At 43.2% G+C, this 22,284-nt stretch overlaps 1 protein-coding gene across 7 annotated transcripts in view; it reads left to right on the top strand.

Annotated features, from left to right (window-relative positions):
- The window catches only part of specc1la (sperm antigen with calponin homology and coiled-coil domains 1-like a), a 283,895-nt gene that overhangs the window by 66,859 nt on the left and 194,752 nt on the right, over positions 1–22,284 (top strand). For 6 of the 7 annotated variants that reach the window (XM_059983332.1, XM_059983331.1, XM_059983330.1 and 3 more), the window contains one exon: positions 13,822–13,996. The exons of the other annotated variant lie outside the window; for it this stretch is intronic. In XM_059983332.1, coding sequence (XP_059839315.1) covers positions 13,822–13,996 — 175 coding nt within the window. The remainder of the gene's footprint in view (positions 1–13,821; positions 13,997–22,284) is intronic. 7 annotated transcript variants of the gene reach the window in all.

Genomic DNA, 22,284 nt, shown 5'->3' with positions numbered 1-22,284 from the left:
TTATCTTTCTGTGGTACTACTCCTTGAAGATATCTAGGATACTATGGAGGCTAGTACCCAAGATGGAGCTGACTAATTTTACAGCTTTCTGTAGCTTCTTTCAGTCCTGTGCAGTAACCCCTCCCCATCCCCCCTTTCCCCATATCAGACAGTGATACAGCCGATCAGAATGCTCTCCATGGTACATCTGTAGAAGTTTTGAGCAGATGTAAATCTCTGTAACCTAATCTCTTCAAACTCCTAGTGAAATATCGCCACTCTCTTGCCTTCTTCATAACTGCATTGATGCATTGGGACCAGGTTAGGTTCTCAGAGATCTTGACCCCCAAGAACTTGAAATTGTTCACCCTTTCCATTTCGATCCCTCTGTGAGGATTTGTTCGTGTCCCTCATCTTACTGAAGTCCACAATCAGCTCTTTTATCTTACTGACATTGAATGCAAGGTTGTTGCTGTAACACCACTTAACTATCTGGTATATCTCATTCCCGTATGCCCTCTCTTCTCCGTCTGAGGTTCAACCCACAGTGGTTGTATCGTCAGCAAATTTATAGATGGCATTTGGGCTGTTGCTAGCCACAGTCATGGGTGTAGAGGGAATAGAGTGGTAGGGTAAGCACACACCCTTGAGGTGTGCCAGTGTTGGTCATCAGCGGGCAGAAGATTGCAGTCGTCCAGGATTCAATTGTAGAGTGAGGTACCGAGACCTAGGTTCTGTAGCTGATCAGTCAGGACTGTGGGACTGATGGTGTTAAATGCTGAGCTATGGTCAGTGGACAGCATCTTGATACAGGTGTTCGAATTGTTCGGGTGATCTAAGGCCTTGTGAAGAGCCACTCAGACCGTGTGCGCCATAGAACTATTGTAGCAATAGGCAAATTGTAGTGGATCCAGATTCTTGCTGAGGCAGGAGTTGATTCGAGCCATGACCAACCTCTTAAAGCATTTCATCACCGTCGATGTGAGTGCTGCTGGGCGACAGTCAGTGAGGCAGCTCACACTACTCTTCTTAGGCACTGGTTTAATAGTCGCCTTTTTGAAGCAGGTGAGAATTCCGACTGTAGCATTGAGAGGCTGAAAATGTCCTCCAGTACTCTCGCCAGTGGTTGGCACAAATTTTCAGAGCCTTACTGGATACTCAGTTGGGGCCTGCCCCCTTGCGAGGGCTTACCCTCCTTAAAGACAGCCTAACATTGGCCTCCAGAACAGTGATCATGGGGTCACCGGTGCAGTAGAGATCTTCATAGCTGTAGTTATGTTCTCCCTTTCAAAGCAAAGCAGGTATAGAAGGCATTGAGCTCATCTGGTAGTGAAGCATCGCTGCCATTCACGCAATTGGATTTCGCTTTGTAGGAGGTAATGCCTTCTCTTGGAATTGTCTCTTTGCCTTGAAGTAGCACTCTGCGAGTTATACCTGGTTTTCTTGTGTAGAGCTTCGTCACCAGACATAAATGTCACAGATCAAGCCCTCAGCAGGCCACACGTTCTTCCTGGTTCATCCACAGTCTGTGATGTAGAATCATTGTGGGTAGAGTTAAAGGAACTGCAAGGGTAAAAAGACACTGATGGGAGTTATATATAGATCACTGAACTATATCACTAGCCAGGATATGGGCTACAAATTACAATGGGAGATAGAAAATGCATTACCAAAAGGACAATATTACAGTTCATAGGGGGATTCAATATGCAAGTGATTGGGAAAATTAGGATCCTAAGAGATAATTTGTAGGTGGCTTTTTAGAGCAGCTTGTGGTTGAATCCACTAGGGGATCAGCTATTCTGGTTTGGGTATTGTGTAATGAACAAGATTTGATTAGGGAGCTTAAGGTATAGGAACCTTAAAGGGCCAGTGATTATAATATGACAGAATTCACCCTGCAATTTGAGATGGAGAAGATAAAGTCTGATGTATCAGTATTATGGTGGAGTAAAAGGGATTACAGAGGCATGAGAGAGGAATTGGCCAGAATTGATTGGCAATGAACACGGGCAGGGATGCTAGCAGAGCAGCAATGGCTGGAGTTTCTGGGAGTAATACAGAAGGCAGAGGATTGATACATCCTAAAGCAAAAGTTCTTGAATAGAAGTTGCAGGATGATGCAACTGTGGCTGGCAAGGGAAGTCAAAGCCAACATAAAAAGCAAAAGAGAGGGCATATGATATTGTAAAAAATTAGAAGTTGGAGGATTGGGAAGCTTTTAAAACCAACAAAAGGCAACTAAAAAAGCCATAAGGAGCTCTGTGGGTGGAGGGTAGGAACAGGAAAGGGTTTTTACTTTACTGGGTGTTTTTTATAGGCTGCCTAATAGTAACAGGAATATCGAGGAGCAGATAGGGAAACAGATCCTGGAAAGGTGTAATAACAACAGAGTTGTCATGCTGGGATATTTTAATTTCTCAAATATCGATTGGCATCTCCCTAGATCAAGGGGTTTAGAAGGGGTAGAGTTTGTTAGGTGTGTTCAGGAAGGATTCTTGACACAGTATGTAGATAAGCCTACAAGAGGAGAGGCTATACTTGATTTGCTATTGGGAAATGAACCTGGTCAGGTGTCAGATCTCTCAGTGTGAGAGCATTTTGGAGATAGTGATCATAATTCTATCTCTTTTACAATAGCATTGGAGAGAGATATGAACAGACAAATCAGAAAAGCGTTTAATTGGAAAAAGGGGAATCATGAGGCTATCAGGCAGGGAATTGGAGACTTAAATTGGAAACAGATGTTCTCATGGATATGTACCCTACCATAACTTCCCTGTCTCATTGGAACGTACCTTTACAGAGCTTGACACAAATATACCCTGAATATTTGCCATATTTCTTCCGTACATTTCCCAAGGATTGGAAGGTTGTGGATATTGTTCCTTTATTCAAGAAAAGGAGTACAGATAGCCCAGGAAATTATACACCAGTGAGTCTTACCTCAGTGGTTGGTAAGCTGATGGAGAAGATCCTGACAGGCAGGATTTATGAACATTTGGCAAGGTATAATATGATTAGGAGTAGTCAGCATGGCTTTGTCGAGGGCAGGTAGTGTCTTACAAGCCTGATCGAATTTGTTGAGGATGTGACTAAACACATTGATGAAGCTACCCTAAACCTGTGTCCTCTTGTGGCAACCATTTCAGCCCTGGGAAAAAGCCTCTGACTATCCACATGATCAATGCCCCTCATCATCTTAAACACCTCTATCAGGTCACCTCTCATCCTTCTTCGCTCCAAGGAGAAAAGGCAGAGTTCACTCAACCTATTCTCATAAGGCATGCTCCCCAATCCAGGCAATATCCTTGTAAATCTCCTCTGCACCCTTTCTAAGGTTTCCACATCCTTCCTGTAGTGAGGCAACCAGAACTGAGCACAGTACTTCAAGTGGGGTCTGACCAGGGTCCTATGTAGCTGCAACATTACCTCTCGGCTCCTAAATTCAGTTCCACGATTGATGAAGGCCAATACACCATACGCCTTCTTAATCACAGAATCAACCTGTGCAGCTGCTTTGAGCGTCCTATGGACTCGGACCCCAAGATCCCTCTGATCCTCCACACTATCAAGAGTCTTACCATTAATACTATATTCTGCCATCATATTTGACCTACCAAAATGAACCACTTCACATTTATCTGGGATGAACTCCATCTGCTACTTCTCAGCCCAGTTTTGCATCCTATCAATGTCCTGCTGTAACCTCTGATAGCCCTCCACACTATCCATAACACCTCCAACCTTTGTGTCATCAGCAAGCTGACTAACCCATCCCTCCACTTCCTCATCCAGGTCATTTATAAAAATCACAAAGAGTGGGGGTGCCAGAACGGATCCCTGAGGCACACCACTGGTGACGGACCGCCATGCAGAATATGGCCCGTCTACAACCACTCTTTGCCTTCTGTGGGCAAGCCAGTTCTGGATCCACAAATCAATGTCCCCTTGGATCCCATGCCTTCTTACTTTCTCAATAAGCCTTGCATGGGGTACCTTATCAAATGACTTGCTGAAATCCATATACACTAAATCTACTGCTCTTGTTTGCTGTTGTGTGCTGGGGCAGCAGACACCAACAGAATCAACAAATTCATTTGTAAGGCCAATGAAGTTGTGGGGGTGGAATTGGACTCTCTGACGGTGGTGTCAGAAAAGAGGATGCTGTCCAAGTTGCATGCCATCTTGGACAATGACTCCCATCCACTCCATAATGTACTGGTTAGGCACAGGAGTACATTCAGCCAGAGACTCATTCCACTGAGATGTAACACTGAGTGACATAGGAAGTCATTCCTGCCTGTGGCCATCAAACTTTACAACTCCTCCCTCGGATTGTCAGACACCCTGAGCCAATAGGATGGTCCTGGACTTATTTCCACTTGGCATGATTAACTTTTTATTTAATTATTTATGGTTTTATATTGCTATATTTCTACACTATTCTTGGTTGGTGCGGCTGTAACGAAACCCAATTTCCCCTCGGGATCAATAAAGTATGTCTGTCTGCCTGTCTTCCTTCATCAATGTGTTTAGTCACATCCTCAACAAATTCGATCAGGCTTGTAAGACACTACCTGCCCTCGACAAAGCCATGCTGACTACTCCTAATCATATTATACCTTGCCAAATGTTCATAAATCCTGCCTGTCAGGATCTTCTCCATCAGCTTACCAACCACTGAGGTAAGACTCACTGGTGTATAATTTCCTAGGCTATCTGTACTCCTTTTCTTGAATAAAGGAACAACATCCACAACCTTCCAATCCTTGGGAAATGTACGGAAGAAATATGGCAAATATTCAGGGTATATTTGTGTCAAGCTCTGTAAAGGTACGTTCCAATGAGACAGGGAAGTTATGGTAGGGTACATATCCCTGAGAACATCTGTTTCCAATTTAAGCCTCCAATTCCCTGCCTGATAGCCTCATGATTCCCCTTTTTCCAATTAAACGCTTTTCTGATTTGTCTGTTCATATCTCTCTCCAATGCTATTGTAAAAGAGATAGAATTATGATCACTATCTCCAAAATGCTCTCACACTGAGAGATCTGACACCTGACCAGGTTCATTTCCCAATAGCAAATCAAGTATAGCCTCTCCTCTTGTAGGCTTATCTACATACTGTGTCAAGAATCCTTCCTGAACACACCTAACAAACTCCACCCCTTCTAAACCCCTTGATCTAGGGAGATGCCAATCGATATTTGAGAAATTAAAATATCCCAGCACGACAACTCTGTTGTTATTACACCTTTCCAGGATCTGTTTCCCTATCTGCTCCTCGATATTCCTGTTACTATTAGGCAGCCTATAAAAAACACCCAGTAAAGTTATTGACCCTTTCCTGTTCCTACCCTCCACCCACAGAGACTCCATAGACAATCCCTCCATGACGTCCACCTTTTCTACAGCTGTGACACTATCTCTGATCAACAGTGCCCTGCTCCCACCTCTTTTGCCTCCCTCCCTGTCATTTCTGAAACATCTAAAACCTGGCACTTGAAGTAATCATTCCTGTCCCTGAGCCATCCAAGTCTCTGTAATGGCCATCACATTATAGCTCCAAGTACTGATCCACACTCTAAGCTCATCCGCTTTGTTCACAACACTCCTTGCATTAAAATAGACACATTCAAGCCTTCGGTCTGAGCGCGTCCCTTCTCTATCACCTGCCTATCCTCCCTCTCACACTCTACAAACCATCCTTTTTGTACAGGTCACACCTGCTCCAAAAGAAGTCCCAGTGATCCAGAAATCTGAATCCCTGCCCCCTGCTCCAATCCCTCATCCACTCATTTATCCTCAACCTCATCCTATTCTCACTGTCACGTGGCACAGGCAGTAATCCCGAGATTACTACCTTTGCGGTCCTGTTTCTCAATTTCCTTCCTAACTCCCTGTGATTTTTTTTCAGGACCTCTTCCCTTTTCCTACCTGTGTCTTCCACCAAAGTAGATGACCATACACTTTCCAACATTGTATTTCATTTGCCACTTCTTTTCCCATTCCCCTAAACTATCTAAGTCTCTCTGCAGGCTCTCTGTTTCCTCCACCTATCTTTGTATCATTGTCAAATTTAGCCACAAATCCATTAATCCCATAGTGCAAATGATTGACATACATCGATTCTAAAAAGCAGCACTCCCAACACCAACCCCTGTGGAACTCCACTGGTATCCGGCAGCCAGCCAGAATAGGATCCCTTTATTCCCACTGTTTTCTGCCAACCAGCCAATGCTCCACCCATGCTAGTAGCTCTCCTGTAATTCCATGGACTCTTATCTTGCTAAGCAGCCTCATGTGCGGCACCTTGTCGAAGGCCTTCTGAAAATCCAAATGCACCACGTCTACTGCATCTCATTTGTCTACCCTGCTTCTAATTTCCTCAAAGAATTGCAGTTGGTTTGTCAGCCAGAATTTTCCTTTCAGGAAACCATGCTGGCTTTGGCCTATCTTGTCATGTGCCTCCAGGTACTACATAATCTCATCCCTAACAACGACTTCCCAAGCACTGATGTCAGGCTAACAGGTCTATAGTTTCCTTTCTGCTGCCTCCCACCCTTCTTAAATAGCGGAGTAACATTTGCAATGTTCCAGTCATCCAGTACAATGCCAGAATCTATAGATACTTGAAAGATCATTGTTAATGCCTCTGCAATCTCTCCAGCTACTTCCTTCATAACCCGAGGGTGCATTCCATCAGGTCCAAGACCACCCTCAGACCATTAAGCTTCCTGAGCAACTTCTCAGTCATAATTTTAATTGCACATACTTCACTTCCCTGACACTCTTGAATGTCTGGTATACTGCAGACGTCTTCCACTGTGAAGACTGATGCAAAATATGCATTCAGTTCCTCTGCCATCTCTGTTTCTCATTACAATATCCCCAGCGTCATTTTCTATTGGACCTATATCGACCCTCAACTCTCTTCTACCCCTTATATACTTAAAAAAAAAGCTTTTAGTACCTTCTTTGATATTAGTCACCAGCTTCCTTTCATAATTCATCTTTTCCTTCCTAATGACCTTCTTAGTTTTCTTCTGCAAGTTTTTAAAAGCTTCCCAATCTTCTATCTTTCCACTAGCTCTGGCTTCCTTGTATGCCCTCAATTTTGCTTTTACTTTGGTTCTGACTTCACATATCAGCCACAGTAGTGTCCTTCCATTTGAAAATTTCTTCTTATTTGAAATATATCTGTCTTGCACATCCCTCATTTTTTGCAGAAACTCCAGCCATTGCTGCTCTGCTGTCCTTCCTGCTAGTGTCCCTTTTCAGTCGACTTCAGCCAGTTCCCCTCTCATTCCATTGTAATTTCCTTTATTCAACTGAAATACTGATTTTATTTTTTCCCTCTCAAATTTCAATGTGAATTTGATCATATTGTGATCACTGTTCCCTCAGGGTTCCTTAACCTTAAGCTTTCTTTTCACCTCCGGATCATTTCACAACACCCAATTCAGCACAGCCAATCCCCTGGTGGGCTCAATAACAAGCTGTTCTAAAAAGCCACCTCATAGACATTCCACAAATTCTCTCTCTTGAGGTGCAGAACTGACCTGGTTTCCCAATCCACTTTCATGTTAAAATCCCCAATGATTATCATGATATTGCCTTTCTGATGTGCCTTTTCTATCTCCTGCTGTAATTTGTAATCCACATCTCGGCTGCTGTTTGGAGGCCTGTATACAACTGCAATTAGGGTCCTTTTACCCTTGCCATTTCTTAACTCAACCCATAGAGACTCCACACCTTCCGATCCCATGTCATCTCTTTCCAATGATTTAATGTTATTTATTATACACAGGGCCACACCATCCCCTCTGCTTACTAACCTAGCTTTCCGATACACTGTATGTACTTGGACATTCAGCTCACAATGGCAGCCATCTTCTAGCCAGGTTTTAGAGATTGCCACAATGTCATACTTGTCAATCTATAGCTGAATTTGAAGATTGTCCATTTTATTTCTTGTGCTGTGTGCATGCAAATATAACACTTTCACTCCAGTGTTTGTTGCTTTCTGTTTTAACTGCACCACCCCTCTATTGCCCTGTAACTCATCCTACTGGCTGTGATTAAGCCTCATCTCCTGCCTGTCCTTTCTATCATCTCGGTTGCACGCTATCTTTTGATTTATTTCTGTTTCCCCCTTCCTCAGCCCTATCACTCCGGTTCCCATCCCCCTGCCATATCCATTTAAACCCTCCCTAACAGCTCTATTAAACCTGCCTGCTAGGATAATGGACCCCTTTGGGTTCGGTTGTAACCCGTCCTTTTGGTACCGGTTGTACCTCCCCCAGAAGAGGCCCCAATGATCCAGGAATCTAAAGCCCTGTCTCCTACACCAGTTTCTCAGCCACGCATTAATATGCTATTCTTGCATTTGTTAGCATCCATGACCAGGCATATTAATGTGAGAAGGTGCTTGGGAAGCTGAAATGTCTGAAGTCACCTAGGCCAGGTGGATTGCATCCAAGGGTTCAGAAAGAGGTAGCTGAAGAAATTGTGGAGGTATTAGTAATGATGTTTCGAGAATCAATTGATTCTGGCATGGTTCCAGAGGAATGGAAAATTGTAAATGTAACTCCACTCGTCAAGAAGAAAGAGAGGCAGCAGAAAGGAAACTATAGGCTAGTTAGCCTGACCTCAGTGGTTCGGAAGATGTTGGAGTTGATTATTAAGGATAAAGTTTTAGGGTAACGGAGGCACCTGATAAAACGGGCCAAAATTAGCATGGATTCCTTAAGGGAAAAGCTTGCCTGACTAATCTGTTGGAATTCTTTGAGGAAATAACAAGCAGGATAGGCCAAGGAGAACTGGTGGATTGTCAAAAGGCCTTTGACAAGGTGCCAGACATGAGGCTGCTTCATAAGATAAGAGCCCATGGTTTTGCATGAAAAGACCAGCATGGATATAGCAGTGGCGGGAGGCAGAGTGGGAATGAAGGGAGCCATTTCTGATTGGCTGCTGGTGACTAGTGGTGTTTTGCAGGGCTTGGCGTTGGCACCATTTTCTTTTTGCGTTGTGTTCGTGATTTGGATGATGAAATTGATAGCTTTGCGGCCAAGTTTGCAAGGTAGGTGGAGGGTTGGGTGGTGTTGAGTATGCAGGGAAGATGCAGAAGGACTTAAACATATTAGTTGAATGGACAAAGAAATGGCAGATGGAATATAGTGTACAGTCATGCACTTTGGTTAAAGGGATAGACTATTTTCTAAACGGGGAGAAAATTCAAAAGTCTGAGGTGCAAAGGGACTTGGGAGCCCTCATGTAACTTGGTTAACTTGTAATTTGAGTCAGTGGTGAGAAAGGGAAATGCAGTGTTAGCATTCAATTCGAGAGGACTAGAATTTAAAAACAAGGAATCCTGAGGTTTTATGGAGCATTTGTGAGCAGATCTGTTCCCCGATCTAAGAAAGGATGTGCTGACATTGGCAAGGGATCAAAGGACGTTCTCAAAAATGATTCTGGCGTTGAAATGGTTATCACATGAAGATCATTTGATGGCTCTGGGCCTGTACCCGCTGGAATTTAGAAGACTGAGGGGAGATCTCATTAAAACCTTTCGAATGTTGAAAGGCCTAGAGAGAGTGGATGTTTTTGATAGTGGGGAGTCTACAACTAGAGGGTACAACTTCAGACTAGAACGTCATTCAATTCGAACAGGTGAGGAATTTCTTTAGCTGGTTCTGTGGAATTCATTGTCAAGGATGTCTGTGGAGGCCAGGTCGTTGAGTGCATTTAAAGCGGAGGTTCGTAGATTCTTTGTAAGTCAGGGTGTGAAAGATTATGGGGAGAAGGCAGAAGAATGTTGAGAGGGAACTGGATCAGCCATGATGAACTGGTGGAGCACTCGATGGGCCAAATGGCCCAGTTCTGCTCCACTGTCTTATGGTTAAAGGTGCAAAGGTATATCTACAGCCAAGGCTGCACTTGGGACTGTAATCCACCACACTGCTCACATGTGAGTGATCAGAGTTTCAAGGAGAATCTCAGACTCTTATGCTGATACAGCCAGGGTCTTCCAGCTTGCATCATGAGGCTTTGTACACTCTCATATCACGAGTAATGGCAATTATCACCTCGGGGCCATTGGTTCCAATCTTTGCAGATGCAAACTCGCCTTTGATTTTTTTTCCTGCTATGCTACTCAAACAGAAACATGTGGCACCAGCCCCAACAGGAGACCTTATGGAAAAGGACCTCTATAAACAGCAGTGGTGTCAAGTGCAGAATTTAGCTGATGAGTTCTGGAGGGGGTGGAAGCAAGAATGTCCGTGGACACTGCGAGTTCGCCACAAATGGTGAGAGTCGTGCTCTTAATATTGAGGAAGGCGTTGTTGTGCTTCTGAAGGACAGCTGAGTAGCCCAAAATGACTGGCCCATGGTGTTAGTAACACACATGTTGAAAGTGGAAGAGTTCACAGGGTGCACGGTGACAAAACAAGGCTCAATCAAGAAGCTCTTCAGGCCTGTACCTGAGGTTGTTCTCCTTCTGAAACGTAGGACTGAACTTTGTAACCTGTTCCTCTGACTGTGACATCTGTATGGATGCCAGGCGGGGAGTGTTCAGGCTTTTACTTTGAAATATAGCCCCACCACCTTTTATTCTGACGGCACTGCTGCCTCTCAGTTTGGACCAAATGCAGAGAGCAGCCATTTGCATTCAGTGGGATTCGCAGACTGAAGCACGCCTACACAATCCCACATTATCTTTCCTTTGCACTATTGTAAATCCTCGTCTGTAAGTGTCAGTTTAGTTCATAATGGTACTTGAGCAATATTCTGTTAATAAATCTTCTCACATTTTAAAACTTTGTTTACCCATTGTATTTATAAATTTTAGATATTTTATATGTAAGTCTAGTTTCATATATTCCTAATTTCATATGAATGTGTGACTTAATTGTCCCAAGTTTGCTGCATTAAGTACTTGAGGTATTTTTCTTGTTCGTTCTCAGTTTTAATTGTCTGTGTGTGGTTGCCCAAATAAACCACCTGGAGAACTGTGTTTGTGTAATTTTTCAAATTTCCTGCATCTGAAATGTTTGACTGAAGTTGCTGCATTTGTATTTGATTTTTTTTCCCTCTGGGCAGCACGGCGGCTCAGTGGGGAGCAGCAGAGACCCAGGTTTGCTCCTGACCTTGGGTTCTGTCTTTGTGGCGTATGCATGATTTCCTTGTGACCTCCTACATTCGCAAAGACATGCTGTCTGGTTGCTTAATTGCCTCTTGTGGTGGAGTATATGGGGATTTATTGGAATATGGGCTGAAAGTAGTGTTAGTATTAAAGAGTGGTTGATGGTTAACTGAAGGGCTGTGCCCATGTTCTTTTCCTCTAACGTAAGATTTTTAATATGTATTTTTGATGTATGCCCTATTTAAAGGCATCTTGAAATTGGAATTTTTTTTAATTCAAAGATTGTAAGATATGGGTAAAATTCACGAGTTGTTGAAATTTGAGCAGCTGTTTTCCTACTTGCAGCTATCATCGATTATACGGACTAGGTCAGCCAGAGCCATGTGCAAGAGTTATCGGCCAAGAGTGATGTAAAAAAATGGAAATTATCATGGGCGGAATTGAAAGAGCAGAGAAAAGTTTAGTAGAGCTGAGGTCTTTACCAGTAACTACCATAAAACCTGTTACATTCTTACATTCAGAGTAAAAGGGAGGTAGGAGTTGATATTGGACCATTGGAAATGGAAATAATGGGGGAACAAATAAATCGCAGATGAATTTATTGGGTACTTCACACTTGTCTTCGCTGTAGAAAACATGAGCAGTGTACCAGAGAGCAGGGAGCAGGAGTGAGTGCCTTTGCTATTACAGAGAAAAAATGCTAGGCAAACTCAAAAGAGTTAAGGCGGATAAGTCACCTGGGCCAGATCGACTACATCTGAGAGTCCTAAGAGAGGCTGCTGAAGAGATGACGGATGCATTGGTCATGATATTTCAAGAACCACTTGATTCTGGCATGGTCCCAGAGGACTGGAAGATTGCAAATGTCAATCCACTCTTTAGGAAGGGAGGAAAATTTAAAAAAAAGGAAATTATAGGCCAGTTGGCCAAACCTCAGTGGTTGGGAAAGTGTTGGAGTCTATTATTAAGGATGAGGTTTCAGGGTATTTGGAGACTAATGCTGAAATAAGTCAAAGTTAACATGCTTTCTGTAAAGGGAAATCTTGCCTGACAAATCTGTTAGAGTTCTTTGTGGAAGGAACAAGCAGGGTGGACAAAGGAGAGGCAGTGGATGTCAATTACTTGGATTTTCAGAAAATATTTGATAAGGTGCCACATATGAGGCTGCATAACAAGATAAAGTGCTGTGGTATTACAGGAAAGATACTGGCATGAATACTGGCAGTGAGTAGAAATAAAAGGGGCCTTTTTTGGCTGGCTGCCAGTGACTAGTGGTGTTCCTCAGGGGTCAGTATTGGGACTGTTGCTTTTCATATTGTTTGTCAGTGATTACATAATGGAATTTGAAGCCTTTGTGGTAAAGCTTGCTGATGATACAAAGATAGGTGGAGGGGTAGGTAGTGCTGAGGAAGCAATGCAATTGCAGCAGGACTTTGACAAATTGGAAGAATGGGGCAAAAAAGTGGCAGATGGAATACAGTGTTGGAAATGTACAATAATTTGTTTGGTAAAAGGAACAAAAGTATGGACTATTTAAATGGGAAAAAGGTTCAAACATCAGAGGGACTCGGCGTCCTCATGCAAGACTCCCAGAAGGTTAATGTACAGGGTGAATCTGTGGTAAAGAAGGTAAATGCAATGGGAATAGGATATAAAAGCAAGGGGATAATGATGATCCTTTATAACACACTAGTCAGGTAGCACTTGAAGTATTATCAACAGTTTTGTGCCCCATATGTCAGAAAGGATGTGTTGTCATTGGAGAGAGTCCAGAGGAAGTTCATAAGGGTGATTCTGGGAATGAAGGGGTTAACATATGAGGAGTCTTTGGCGGCTTTGGGCCTGTACTCACTGGAACTTAGAAGAATGTGGGGTGATCTCATTGAAACCTACCAAATGTTGAAAGGATTAGATGGGGTGGATGTAGAAAGACGTTTCCTATGGTGGGCTATCCAGAACTAGAGGGCACAGCCTCAAAATTGAGAGGAGACCTTTTAGAACAGATAAGCGGGATTATTTTTTAGCCGGAGAGTATGAATCCGTGGAATGTTCTGCCACAGACTGCAGTGGAGGCCAAGTTCATGGGTATATTTAAGGCAGAAATTAATCATTTCCTGATCGGTCAGGACATCAAAGAATATGACGAGAAGGTTGAGTGGGATCTGGGATCAGCAGTGGCAGAGCAGACTCTGGGCTGAATGGCCTAATTCCGCTCCTATGTCTTAATGGTCTTATCTTAGCTGTTCATTATTTAGAATATTTTGAAATTTAATGTGGCCACACTAATATATCCAAAGTTGTCCACAGCCTTTTAGATCACTTAATACATATAAAACCCTGGAGGAACTCAGTAGGTCAGGCAGCACATGGAGTGGAATAAATAGTCGAAGTTTCGAGACCCTTCATCAGCCCAGAACGTCAACTGTTTATTCCTCTCCATAGATGCTGCCTGACCTGCTGAGTTCCTCCATCAGTTTGTATGTGATTTCCTGCATCTGCAGAATCTCTTGTCATTAGGAGCACTTAATGACGTTAGCCTAACTTGCCCAAGAATGCAGTACATTAATTTGAGAGATCGATGTAACTGGGTCTGTTACTGCTACATCACCATACTGTGAGAGTTACTCTAAAGCAATTTGGAATAATATTTCTAAAATGGCCTGTGGTGTCTGTGATTTCTCCTTGTATAATAGACTAAGAGCAGAAGCAATGATGATTTGTTGACTGGAGTGCCTGGTGGCCTGACTGTGACCAGCACAACCAAAGCTAAGAAGAATGTGTACCTGCCATCGTCGGTAGCACCAGGCTCTGCAGCGACTGCGTCAACGGCAAGCAGCAATCCTGAGGGCAAAGGGAAGAATCCTGCAGGTTTGTTCTTGCTCCTGTACGTTTCTCATTGAATTGCAGAATAGTTATAGGCCATCATGACTGCTCTGGCTCTTTATCCGACTAATTCACTAGCTCCATTGTCTGGTTCTTTTTCCATAGTTATGCAGTTTTTTTCATCACACTGTGTTTACCCAGTACCCTCTTCAAGGACCCAATGGTCTACCACATCTGCAAATAATGCTTCTCTAAGGATTCCAATCACATGCTGTAGAAGAAGTTTTTCCTCATTATCACTCTTAATTATCTTACTCTTTCTCTTAGTCCTCAGTTTCCCAAATTCAAAAATTGATCCACCTCCTCTTTAAAAAATCTTCCATGATCTTACCCGCCACATACCCGTGGGGTAGAGAATTTCAGGTATTCACCTCTCGATGGGAAGACGTTCTTACGCAGATTTTAAATAACTGCCCCTTTCAACCATGTCTCTTGTTCAAGATTTCCAGATCAGAATCACTGGCATATGTTGGGAAATTTGTTCCCCCAGTAATGGAAACATTCTCTCACATTTCAAGTTTCAACAAGATCTGCCCCTTTTCTTCCATATAGAGTTTATTGTTTGTGACAGGAAATCCCTCATCACAGAAACAGCCCTAATAATTCTCTTTTGGGCTACCTCCAATTCTAATATATTCCTCGTTATATAAGGAGTCCAGAATTGGGGGCTCACTGACACACTGTACAGTGGTAGTGAATGAAATGGCAGAGGCTTTGGTGATGATATACCAAAATTCTCTGGATTCTGGGCAGGTCCCAGCTGATTGGAGAATGGCGAATGTCACGCCACTGGTCAAAAAAGGATGTAGGCAAAAGTGGTAACTACAGGCCAGTTAGAAAAATGGTTGAAGCTATTGTTAAAGAAGAAATAGCGAGGCACCTGGAAAGAAATGGGACCAGTTGAATTTTAAGGGAGCCAGTGCCCCAGTGTGTGAAAGAAAGCGTGGGAACTAGGCTCCTTGTGTGTTCAGGGAGTGGGAATTAGGGTCCCAATGTGCTTCTGTTTCAATGTGAGGAGTATAGTAGGTGAGGCAAATAAGCTTTAAACATGGATCAGCATGTGGAATAATGACATTGGAGCAGATGCTGAAACTTGGTTGCAAGAGGGACGGGACAGCAGTTCATTTGTTTTAGACATGATAGAGCGTGACAGATTAAAGGGTGGTATTACTAGTCAGGGAAAATCTCATGGCAGTGCTCAGACAGGGCAGGTTGAATGGCTACCCGAGTGGATCTGCAGATGCTGGAAATAAATAAAAAACACAAAATGCTGGCAGAACTCAGCAGGCCAGACAGCATCTACGGGAGGAGGTAATAACGACGTTTCGGGCCGAAACCCTTCAAGTGTGAAGTAACATGGGATGGTCGATGGGCTCATCCGGTAAAGCTTTATGGGTAGAACTGAGGAATAAGAAAAGTCTGATCATGTCAATCAAATTACATCATAGATCACCCAACAGCCCATGGGATTTAGAGGAGCAAATTTATAGAGAGGTGTCAGGCAGTTGCAACAAAAATAAGGTTATGATAGTAGGTGATCTTAACTTTCCATATATTGATTGGGACTGGATGAGGTAGGGTTTGTCAAGTGTGTTCATGAAAGTTTCCATAATTAATACATAGAGATCCCAACTAGAGAAGCTCTTTGGACCTAGTGATGATAATTCCATTTATTTCAAAATAATGTCATTTCAAGATTGTGGTGAAATTTAGGTCTGGTCCTCAGGCTGAGGTTCTAAATTGGAGCATCAGAAAGAATCTGGCAAGTGTGGATTGTGGTAGATTGTGGTCTAAGTAGGAGATTTTGAGAGTGCACAGTTTGTGTGTCCCTATCAAAATGAAAGGCAAAACTAGCAGGATTAGGGATCCTTGCTTTTGAGAGAGATTGAGGCCTGGTTAAGGAGGAGGAGGAGGTGCATAGCACATATAGGCAGTCAGGAATAAATGAGAACTTGAGTTAGAAATGCAAGAAAACACTTGAGTGAAATTAGAAGGTCTAAAAGAAGGCATAAGATTGCTTTAGCAGATGTAAAGGAGAATCCCAGGAGCATCTACAGATTTATTAAGGGCAGAAGGATAACAAGGGGCAAAATTGGTCTTCTTGAAGATCAGCATAGTCATCTATGCATGGAGTCGAGAGGCATGAGGCAGATCTTAAATGGAAGTGTTTTTTATCTGTATTTACTCAGGAAATGCAAACACAGTCTATAGAACTAAGGCATAATAGCAATAAAGTCATGGTCCTTGTACAGATTATAGAGGAGGAGGAGATGGATAAATCACAGGACCTGACATTAATTTCCCTCAGACCTTGTGAGAGCTAGTGCAGAAATTTTAGGGGCCTTGGCAGAGGGATTTAAAACGTCTTTATCCATGGCTGAGATGCAGGAGAATTGGAGATTGTTTAATGTTGTTCCATTGTTTAAGAAAAGCTCGAAGAATAAGCAGGAAGTTATAGATTGGTGAGCCTGAGATCAGTATTGGATAAATTATTATACGGTGTTCCAAGGGACTAGCTATATAGAGCAGTGGACTCTGGTTAATTGGTCCATTGGTTAATCGAGATAGCCACTCATTTGGATCAATTCTTAAAGGAGAAAAAAAAGATTGAGACAATAGCCAGGATTTTCTTCATTTATTTGGGACAATATTCTGCTTAGTTGGGGTAGGAGACTGTTGCTTCTAACTAGCGTTAATTGTGTGTGGCCGTTAGACATCACACTATGCTTAGAGCGAACAAATTTTAAATAGCGTCAGCTGCATGTGGTGATTCAAAAAGCAGTGATTTTTTTCTGTCGTTGATAGTTTGTGAGAAATAAGCAGTTAGACAATTCAGAAGTTTTGCTCACTAAAGTTTCGAGCATTGTGGGTTGGAGATGTAACCCTCAGGTTAGGAACTACAAAGAACTTGAAGGTATTGACAATCTTCAATGTTATAATGAAAATGAAGAGTTGTGGGACGCAGTCATCAGAAGTATTGTATGAAATGCGGTCCATTATCTGTACTAACTGTACTAAATTTGTTCATTTACAGTCAAAAGAACACAACAGCATACAACTGAATGAATTCCTTTGTCGATAACTATTAGGAGCCAATATGCAGTTTTGTAGTATTGTAGTGTTCTGTATCTCATTTAGATATATAATTTGTTACTCAATTAAATGGTTGTTGGCCTTTTTTTTATACCTTTTGAGCTATTTCCATGAAACTTCAGCTAATTGGGGCAGCCACTTAATTGAGCCAAAATATACTTGTCCAGATATGGCCCAATTAACCAGAATCTACTATATATGGATAGACGGGCCTGATTAGCACTATTTTACATGGCTTTGTGCATGGTAGGTCCTGACTCATGTTTTTTGAGAAGATTACTAGGAAAGTTGATGAAGGAAAGGCAGCAGGTGTTGGGTACATGGACTTCAACAAGACATTTGGCAAAGTCCCACATGGGAGGTTGGTCAAGAAAGTTCAGTCACTTATTCAGGGTGAGGCATTGACTTTGCAGGAGAAGCCTGAGAGTGGTAGTAGATTGCCTCTGACTGTGATCGGTGCTGGGTCCATCATTGTTGGTCATCTGTATCAATGATCTGGGTGATAATATGGTAAACTGAATCAGCAAATTTGTGGATGACTCCCAGTTTGGGGCAAGTGTAGGGGGCAGCAGAAAGGACATCAAATCTTGCAGAGGGATTGAGACCAGCTGGAGAAAATGGGCTGAAAAATTGCAGAGAGAATTTAGTGCAGACTTGTCTAAGGTGTTGCATTTTGAAGGGCGAAAGCAGGTGGGGCTTGCACAGTGAATAGTAGGTCACTGAGGAGTGCTGGGATTCCACAGAGGGACCTGGGAATACAGATCGATCATTCCTTTAAAACTGGTGTCACCAGTTAGACAGGGTCGTAAAGAGAATTTTTGGCACGTTGATTTTCATAAATTTGAGAAACAGAAGCTAAAGTCAGACAACAAACAAGAGAAACTCTGCAGATGTTTGAAATCCAAGCAACACACACAAGATACCGGAGGAGCAGTGGCTGATTGGCAGGAGGCAAAGAGTGGGAATAAAGGGAGACTTTTGGTTAGTTGCTCGTGTTACACAAGGTCAGTGTTGGGACCGATTCTTTTTAAGCTGTATCAGTGATTTGCTGCAAAGTTTGCAGATGATACGAAGATAGGTGGGGCTGCAGGTAGTTTTGAGGAAATAGGCTAAGGAAGGACTAAAGACAGATTGAGAGAATAGACAAAGAAATGGGAGATGGAATACAGTGTCGGAAAGTGTATGGACATGCATTTTGGAGAAAATAGGAGGTGCAAAGGGATTTGAGAATCCTTGTGCAGGATTCCCTAAAGGTTATTATACAGGTTGAGCCTGCAGTGAGGAAGACAAATGAGATACTAGTATTCATTTCAAGAGGTCTAGAATAGAAAAGCAAGGATGTAATGTTAAGGTTTTATAGAGCACTGGATAGGTCTCACAGAGTACTGTGAGCAGTTTTAGTCCTCTAATCTTAAAAAGGATGAGCTGAAACTGCAGAGGGTTCAAAGGAGGTTCACAAAAATGTTTCCAGGATTAAATGGCTTGTCATATGAATAGCATTTGACAGCTCTGGGCCTGTATTCACTGGAATTCAGAAGAATGAGGGGTGACCATTTTGATACCTATTGAATGCTGAAAGGCCTTGATAGAGTGGATGTGGTGAGGATGTTTCCCATGGTCTAAGATCAGAGGACACAGCCACAGAATAGAGGGGTATCCTCTGAGAATGGAGAAGATTAGGAATTTCTTTAGCCAGAGAGAGCGAATCTGTGGAATTCGTTGCTACAGGCAGCTGTGGAGGCCAAGTCTTTGATTATATTTAAGGCAGAAGTTGATAGATTCTTGATTGGTCATGGCATGAAGGGATATCGTGGGGGGGAGGGGTGCAGAGGTAGGGGGCAGCACGACACAGTTTGCAGCAGCCTCTCTGGAGTTGATAGCTTTTATTTGTCAAGCGGGGTGCTGTGCACAATCCTAATCTGATGAAAAACAGACGTGGGAGTACGGAGGAACATCTGGAAATCTCCAGAAAGGCCTTCTTCATTGCTGCTGCTGCTGTGTGGTTCAGGTCTCTGCTGGGAAGAACAGGCCCCCAGACCTTGGGTCGCATTGCCGGTGGCCAGTGGCAGGATGTCGTAGTGCACTCAGCGGAGGATGCTGCTCAGAGAGGCTGTGCCAGAGGGGATGGTCGGAGGCTCGGAGGTTTGACGGACTCAGAGTCTGCTGTGGTCGGGGCACTTTCACTGTGTGCTGCGTCCGCGAGGCTAGGTCTGGCGGCACTTTCATTGTGTGCTGCATCTGTGAGGCTGAGTCTGGTGGCGCCGTGGAAGTCCATAGCGGGGATATTCCCTTCTGCCGCCTGCGTGGGATGACGAGTCTGTCGGGACCCTGGGGACTTGTGAAAATGGTGTGGTGGTTTCTTTTGAACTTAAAGTCTTTTAACATCTTTGGACTATTATTACGGTGCCCATGGTCTGTTTTTTTTAATCAATTATGGTATTGTTTGCACTGTTGTAACTATATGTTGTAACTATGTGGTTTTGTGCAGGTCTTGAAGCTTTAGATTTTGGTTTGTTGAGTGGTAGAGTTGGTCTCCTGACTTCTTGTGTCTGGGTAGTCTTGTCTGGTGGGTTTGGAGCTCCTTTCCAGGGAACGCGCTAAGATGGTAGCGCGATATTAATATGCAGCAGCCTCTCTGGACTCAGGATTGGGGATTGCCAAGCGTTATGTGGATTTTCTGGTGTAGTCTGTTCTGTCGTGTGCTTTTGTGATCTCATTCTGGAGGGACATTGTTTACTTTTTTAACTGCATTGCAGTCGTGGTTTCTAAATGACAATAAACTGAAATTCAATTCAAAAGGAAAAATGGATCAGCTATGATAAAATGATGGAGCAGACTTGATGGGTCAAATGGCCTAATTCTGCTCCTATATCTTGTGGTCTAAATCGAAGTATTGACTACAGGAATTGGGATGTCCTAATGAAGTTGTATGAGATGTTGGTGAGGTTGGAGTGTTGTGTGCAGTTCTGGCCATCCGCCTGCAGGAAGGACCACAAGAGTACAGAGAAAACTCTCAAGGATTTTACTGGGTTTGGGGACACAAGTGATAGGAAGAGATTGAAAGGTTATAAATTTATTTTCTAGATCTAAGGAGAATTAGGGGAAATTTGATGGAGGTATTCAAAATTGTAAGGGATATAGATTGGATATCCACCGAGGGCACGAGCAACCTGAACTTGATATGTTAAAGGTGAAAGGTGATATGAAAGGTGGTATGTTAAAGGTGAAAGGTGATATGTTAAAGGTGAAAGGTGGTATGTTAAAGGTGAAAGGTGGCATGTTTGAGGGGAACATGATGGGGAACTTCTTGACTCGGAGGGTGGTTCAAGTGTGGAATGAGCTGCCAATGGGAGTGGTGGATGTTGGTTCAATTTCGATTTTTAAGTTAAATGTGGGTATGTACATAGGTGGGAGGGGTATGGAAGGCTATGCCCAGATGCAGGTTGATGGGGCCAGACAGAACAATAATTCCAGCAATTTCCCTGTCCTCCACCATTCTCCATTCCTGTTTCCCCCTCTCACATTATCTCTTTACTTCCTCCTCCTTCCCTTTCTATCATGGCCTTCTCTCCTCTCCTGTCAGACTTCCCCTTCTCCAGCCCTTTATCACTTTCACCAATAAACTTCCCAGCTCTTTACTTCACCTCTCCTCCTCTTCTGATTTCGCCTATCACCTACCACCTTGTACTTCTTCCTCCCCCTAACCTTCACTCATCCTTTTTTCCCTCCAATCCTGCCCAGTGATCTCAGCCCAAAATCTCGACTGTATCCTTTTCCTTCAATGCTGTCTACTAGCTAAGTTCCTCCAGCATTTTGTGTGTGTTGCTTTAGATTCTGTCATGTTTGTAGACAGAATGATAGTTTGGCTTGGGCTAGGTCAGGGGTCGGCAACATTTACCAGTGAAAGAGCCATATGGACCCATTTCCCACAGAAAAGAAAACACTGGGAGCCACAAAACCCGTTTGACATTTAAAATGAAATAACACTGCATACAACGGTTTTTTTTTTGCCTTTATGCTATGTATAAACAAACTATAATGTGTTGCATTTATGAGATTGATGAACTCCTGCAGAGAAAACGAAATTACATTTCTACATGCAACAAAAACATTTTGAACTCCGAAAAAAAGAAGTTGGGTTGAAGGTTACTCCATAGTTAGCCTACCTTGGATCGAAGAATTAGAAGAAAGCGCGCACTGGCGGGTGTCAGGCATTGGCAGTGGTGATGTATATTAATAGCGATAAAAAACACGTTGTAGCGGTGTGCTACACGCAGCGCTAAAATAACGACACTTTAGTCAAAGATAACTTTATTCCAACTAAACAGCCTTGCTTTAAAGCCTCCCTCAACCCGCCCCCTGTGGGCGCGGATGTTCCAAAAGACACGTACTCACAAACCCCCGAAGGCTATCTCCCTTAGCCGGAACGGTGGCTAATAGTGAGCCGGTTCGGATGTGCCAGGAAATCGGGTCGCCACAACGTTTTATTTAGATTGTACAAGATCACCATAATCTTCAAATTTCGAATTACATTTCAAAAACTAACAAACCACGGGGAGCCGCAGCACAGAGATGAAAAAAGCGCATGCGGCTCCGGAGCCGCGGGTTGCCGACCCCTGGGCTAGGTGAATTGAAGAGCCTGTTTCTGTGCTCCATTACTCCAGAGTTTCAGTGTGTGAGAATGGTGTGTGAATGGGGACTGTGGGAGTGGCAATGATCCACCTGATGCTGAGTTATCAGAATCCCCTGATAATGAGATTGTGGATTTAACTCTGCATCTGTGATCCATCTTCCACGAGGCCAACTTGATTTTTCACTGAACTTTTATTCATAATATTAAAGAACTTATTCAATCTTTTAAAAGCCTTTTCAATTTGTCTGGCAGGTTTCAAGCACCTCTCTTGATCTCATTATATACTCCTTTAGGAACACTGAATTTCAGAAGCAAGTTCAGTGCACACATATTTTTTTTGGGAGGGGGGAATATGGGTGTTGCCATCAAGGCCAAAATTTATTGTCCATTATGAAGGTGGGGGCAGGCTCTGAACCACTGTCTTACAGGAGACCGTGTACTCCAAGGGTGGTGTGGATGGACAGTTACTGAACTTAGACCAGGATATGTTTCCATCGTGCAGCTTGGAGGGGACCCGTCCTGCAGGCGGCAATGTTCCCCTGCAACA

The sequence above is a fragment of the Hypanus sabinus genome, chromosome 10 (genome assembly GCF_030144855.1).
Source record: "Hypanus sabinus isolate sHypSab1 chromosome 10, sHypSab1.hap1, whole genome shotgun sequence".
Taxonomy (NCBI): domain Eukaryota; kingdom Metazoa; phylum Chordata; class Chondrichthyes; order Myliobatiformes; family Dasyatidae; genus Hypanus; species Hypanus sabinus.
Note: the sequence above shows the minus strand (reverse complement) of the source record. Positions and strands in the feature narration are given on the sequence as shown.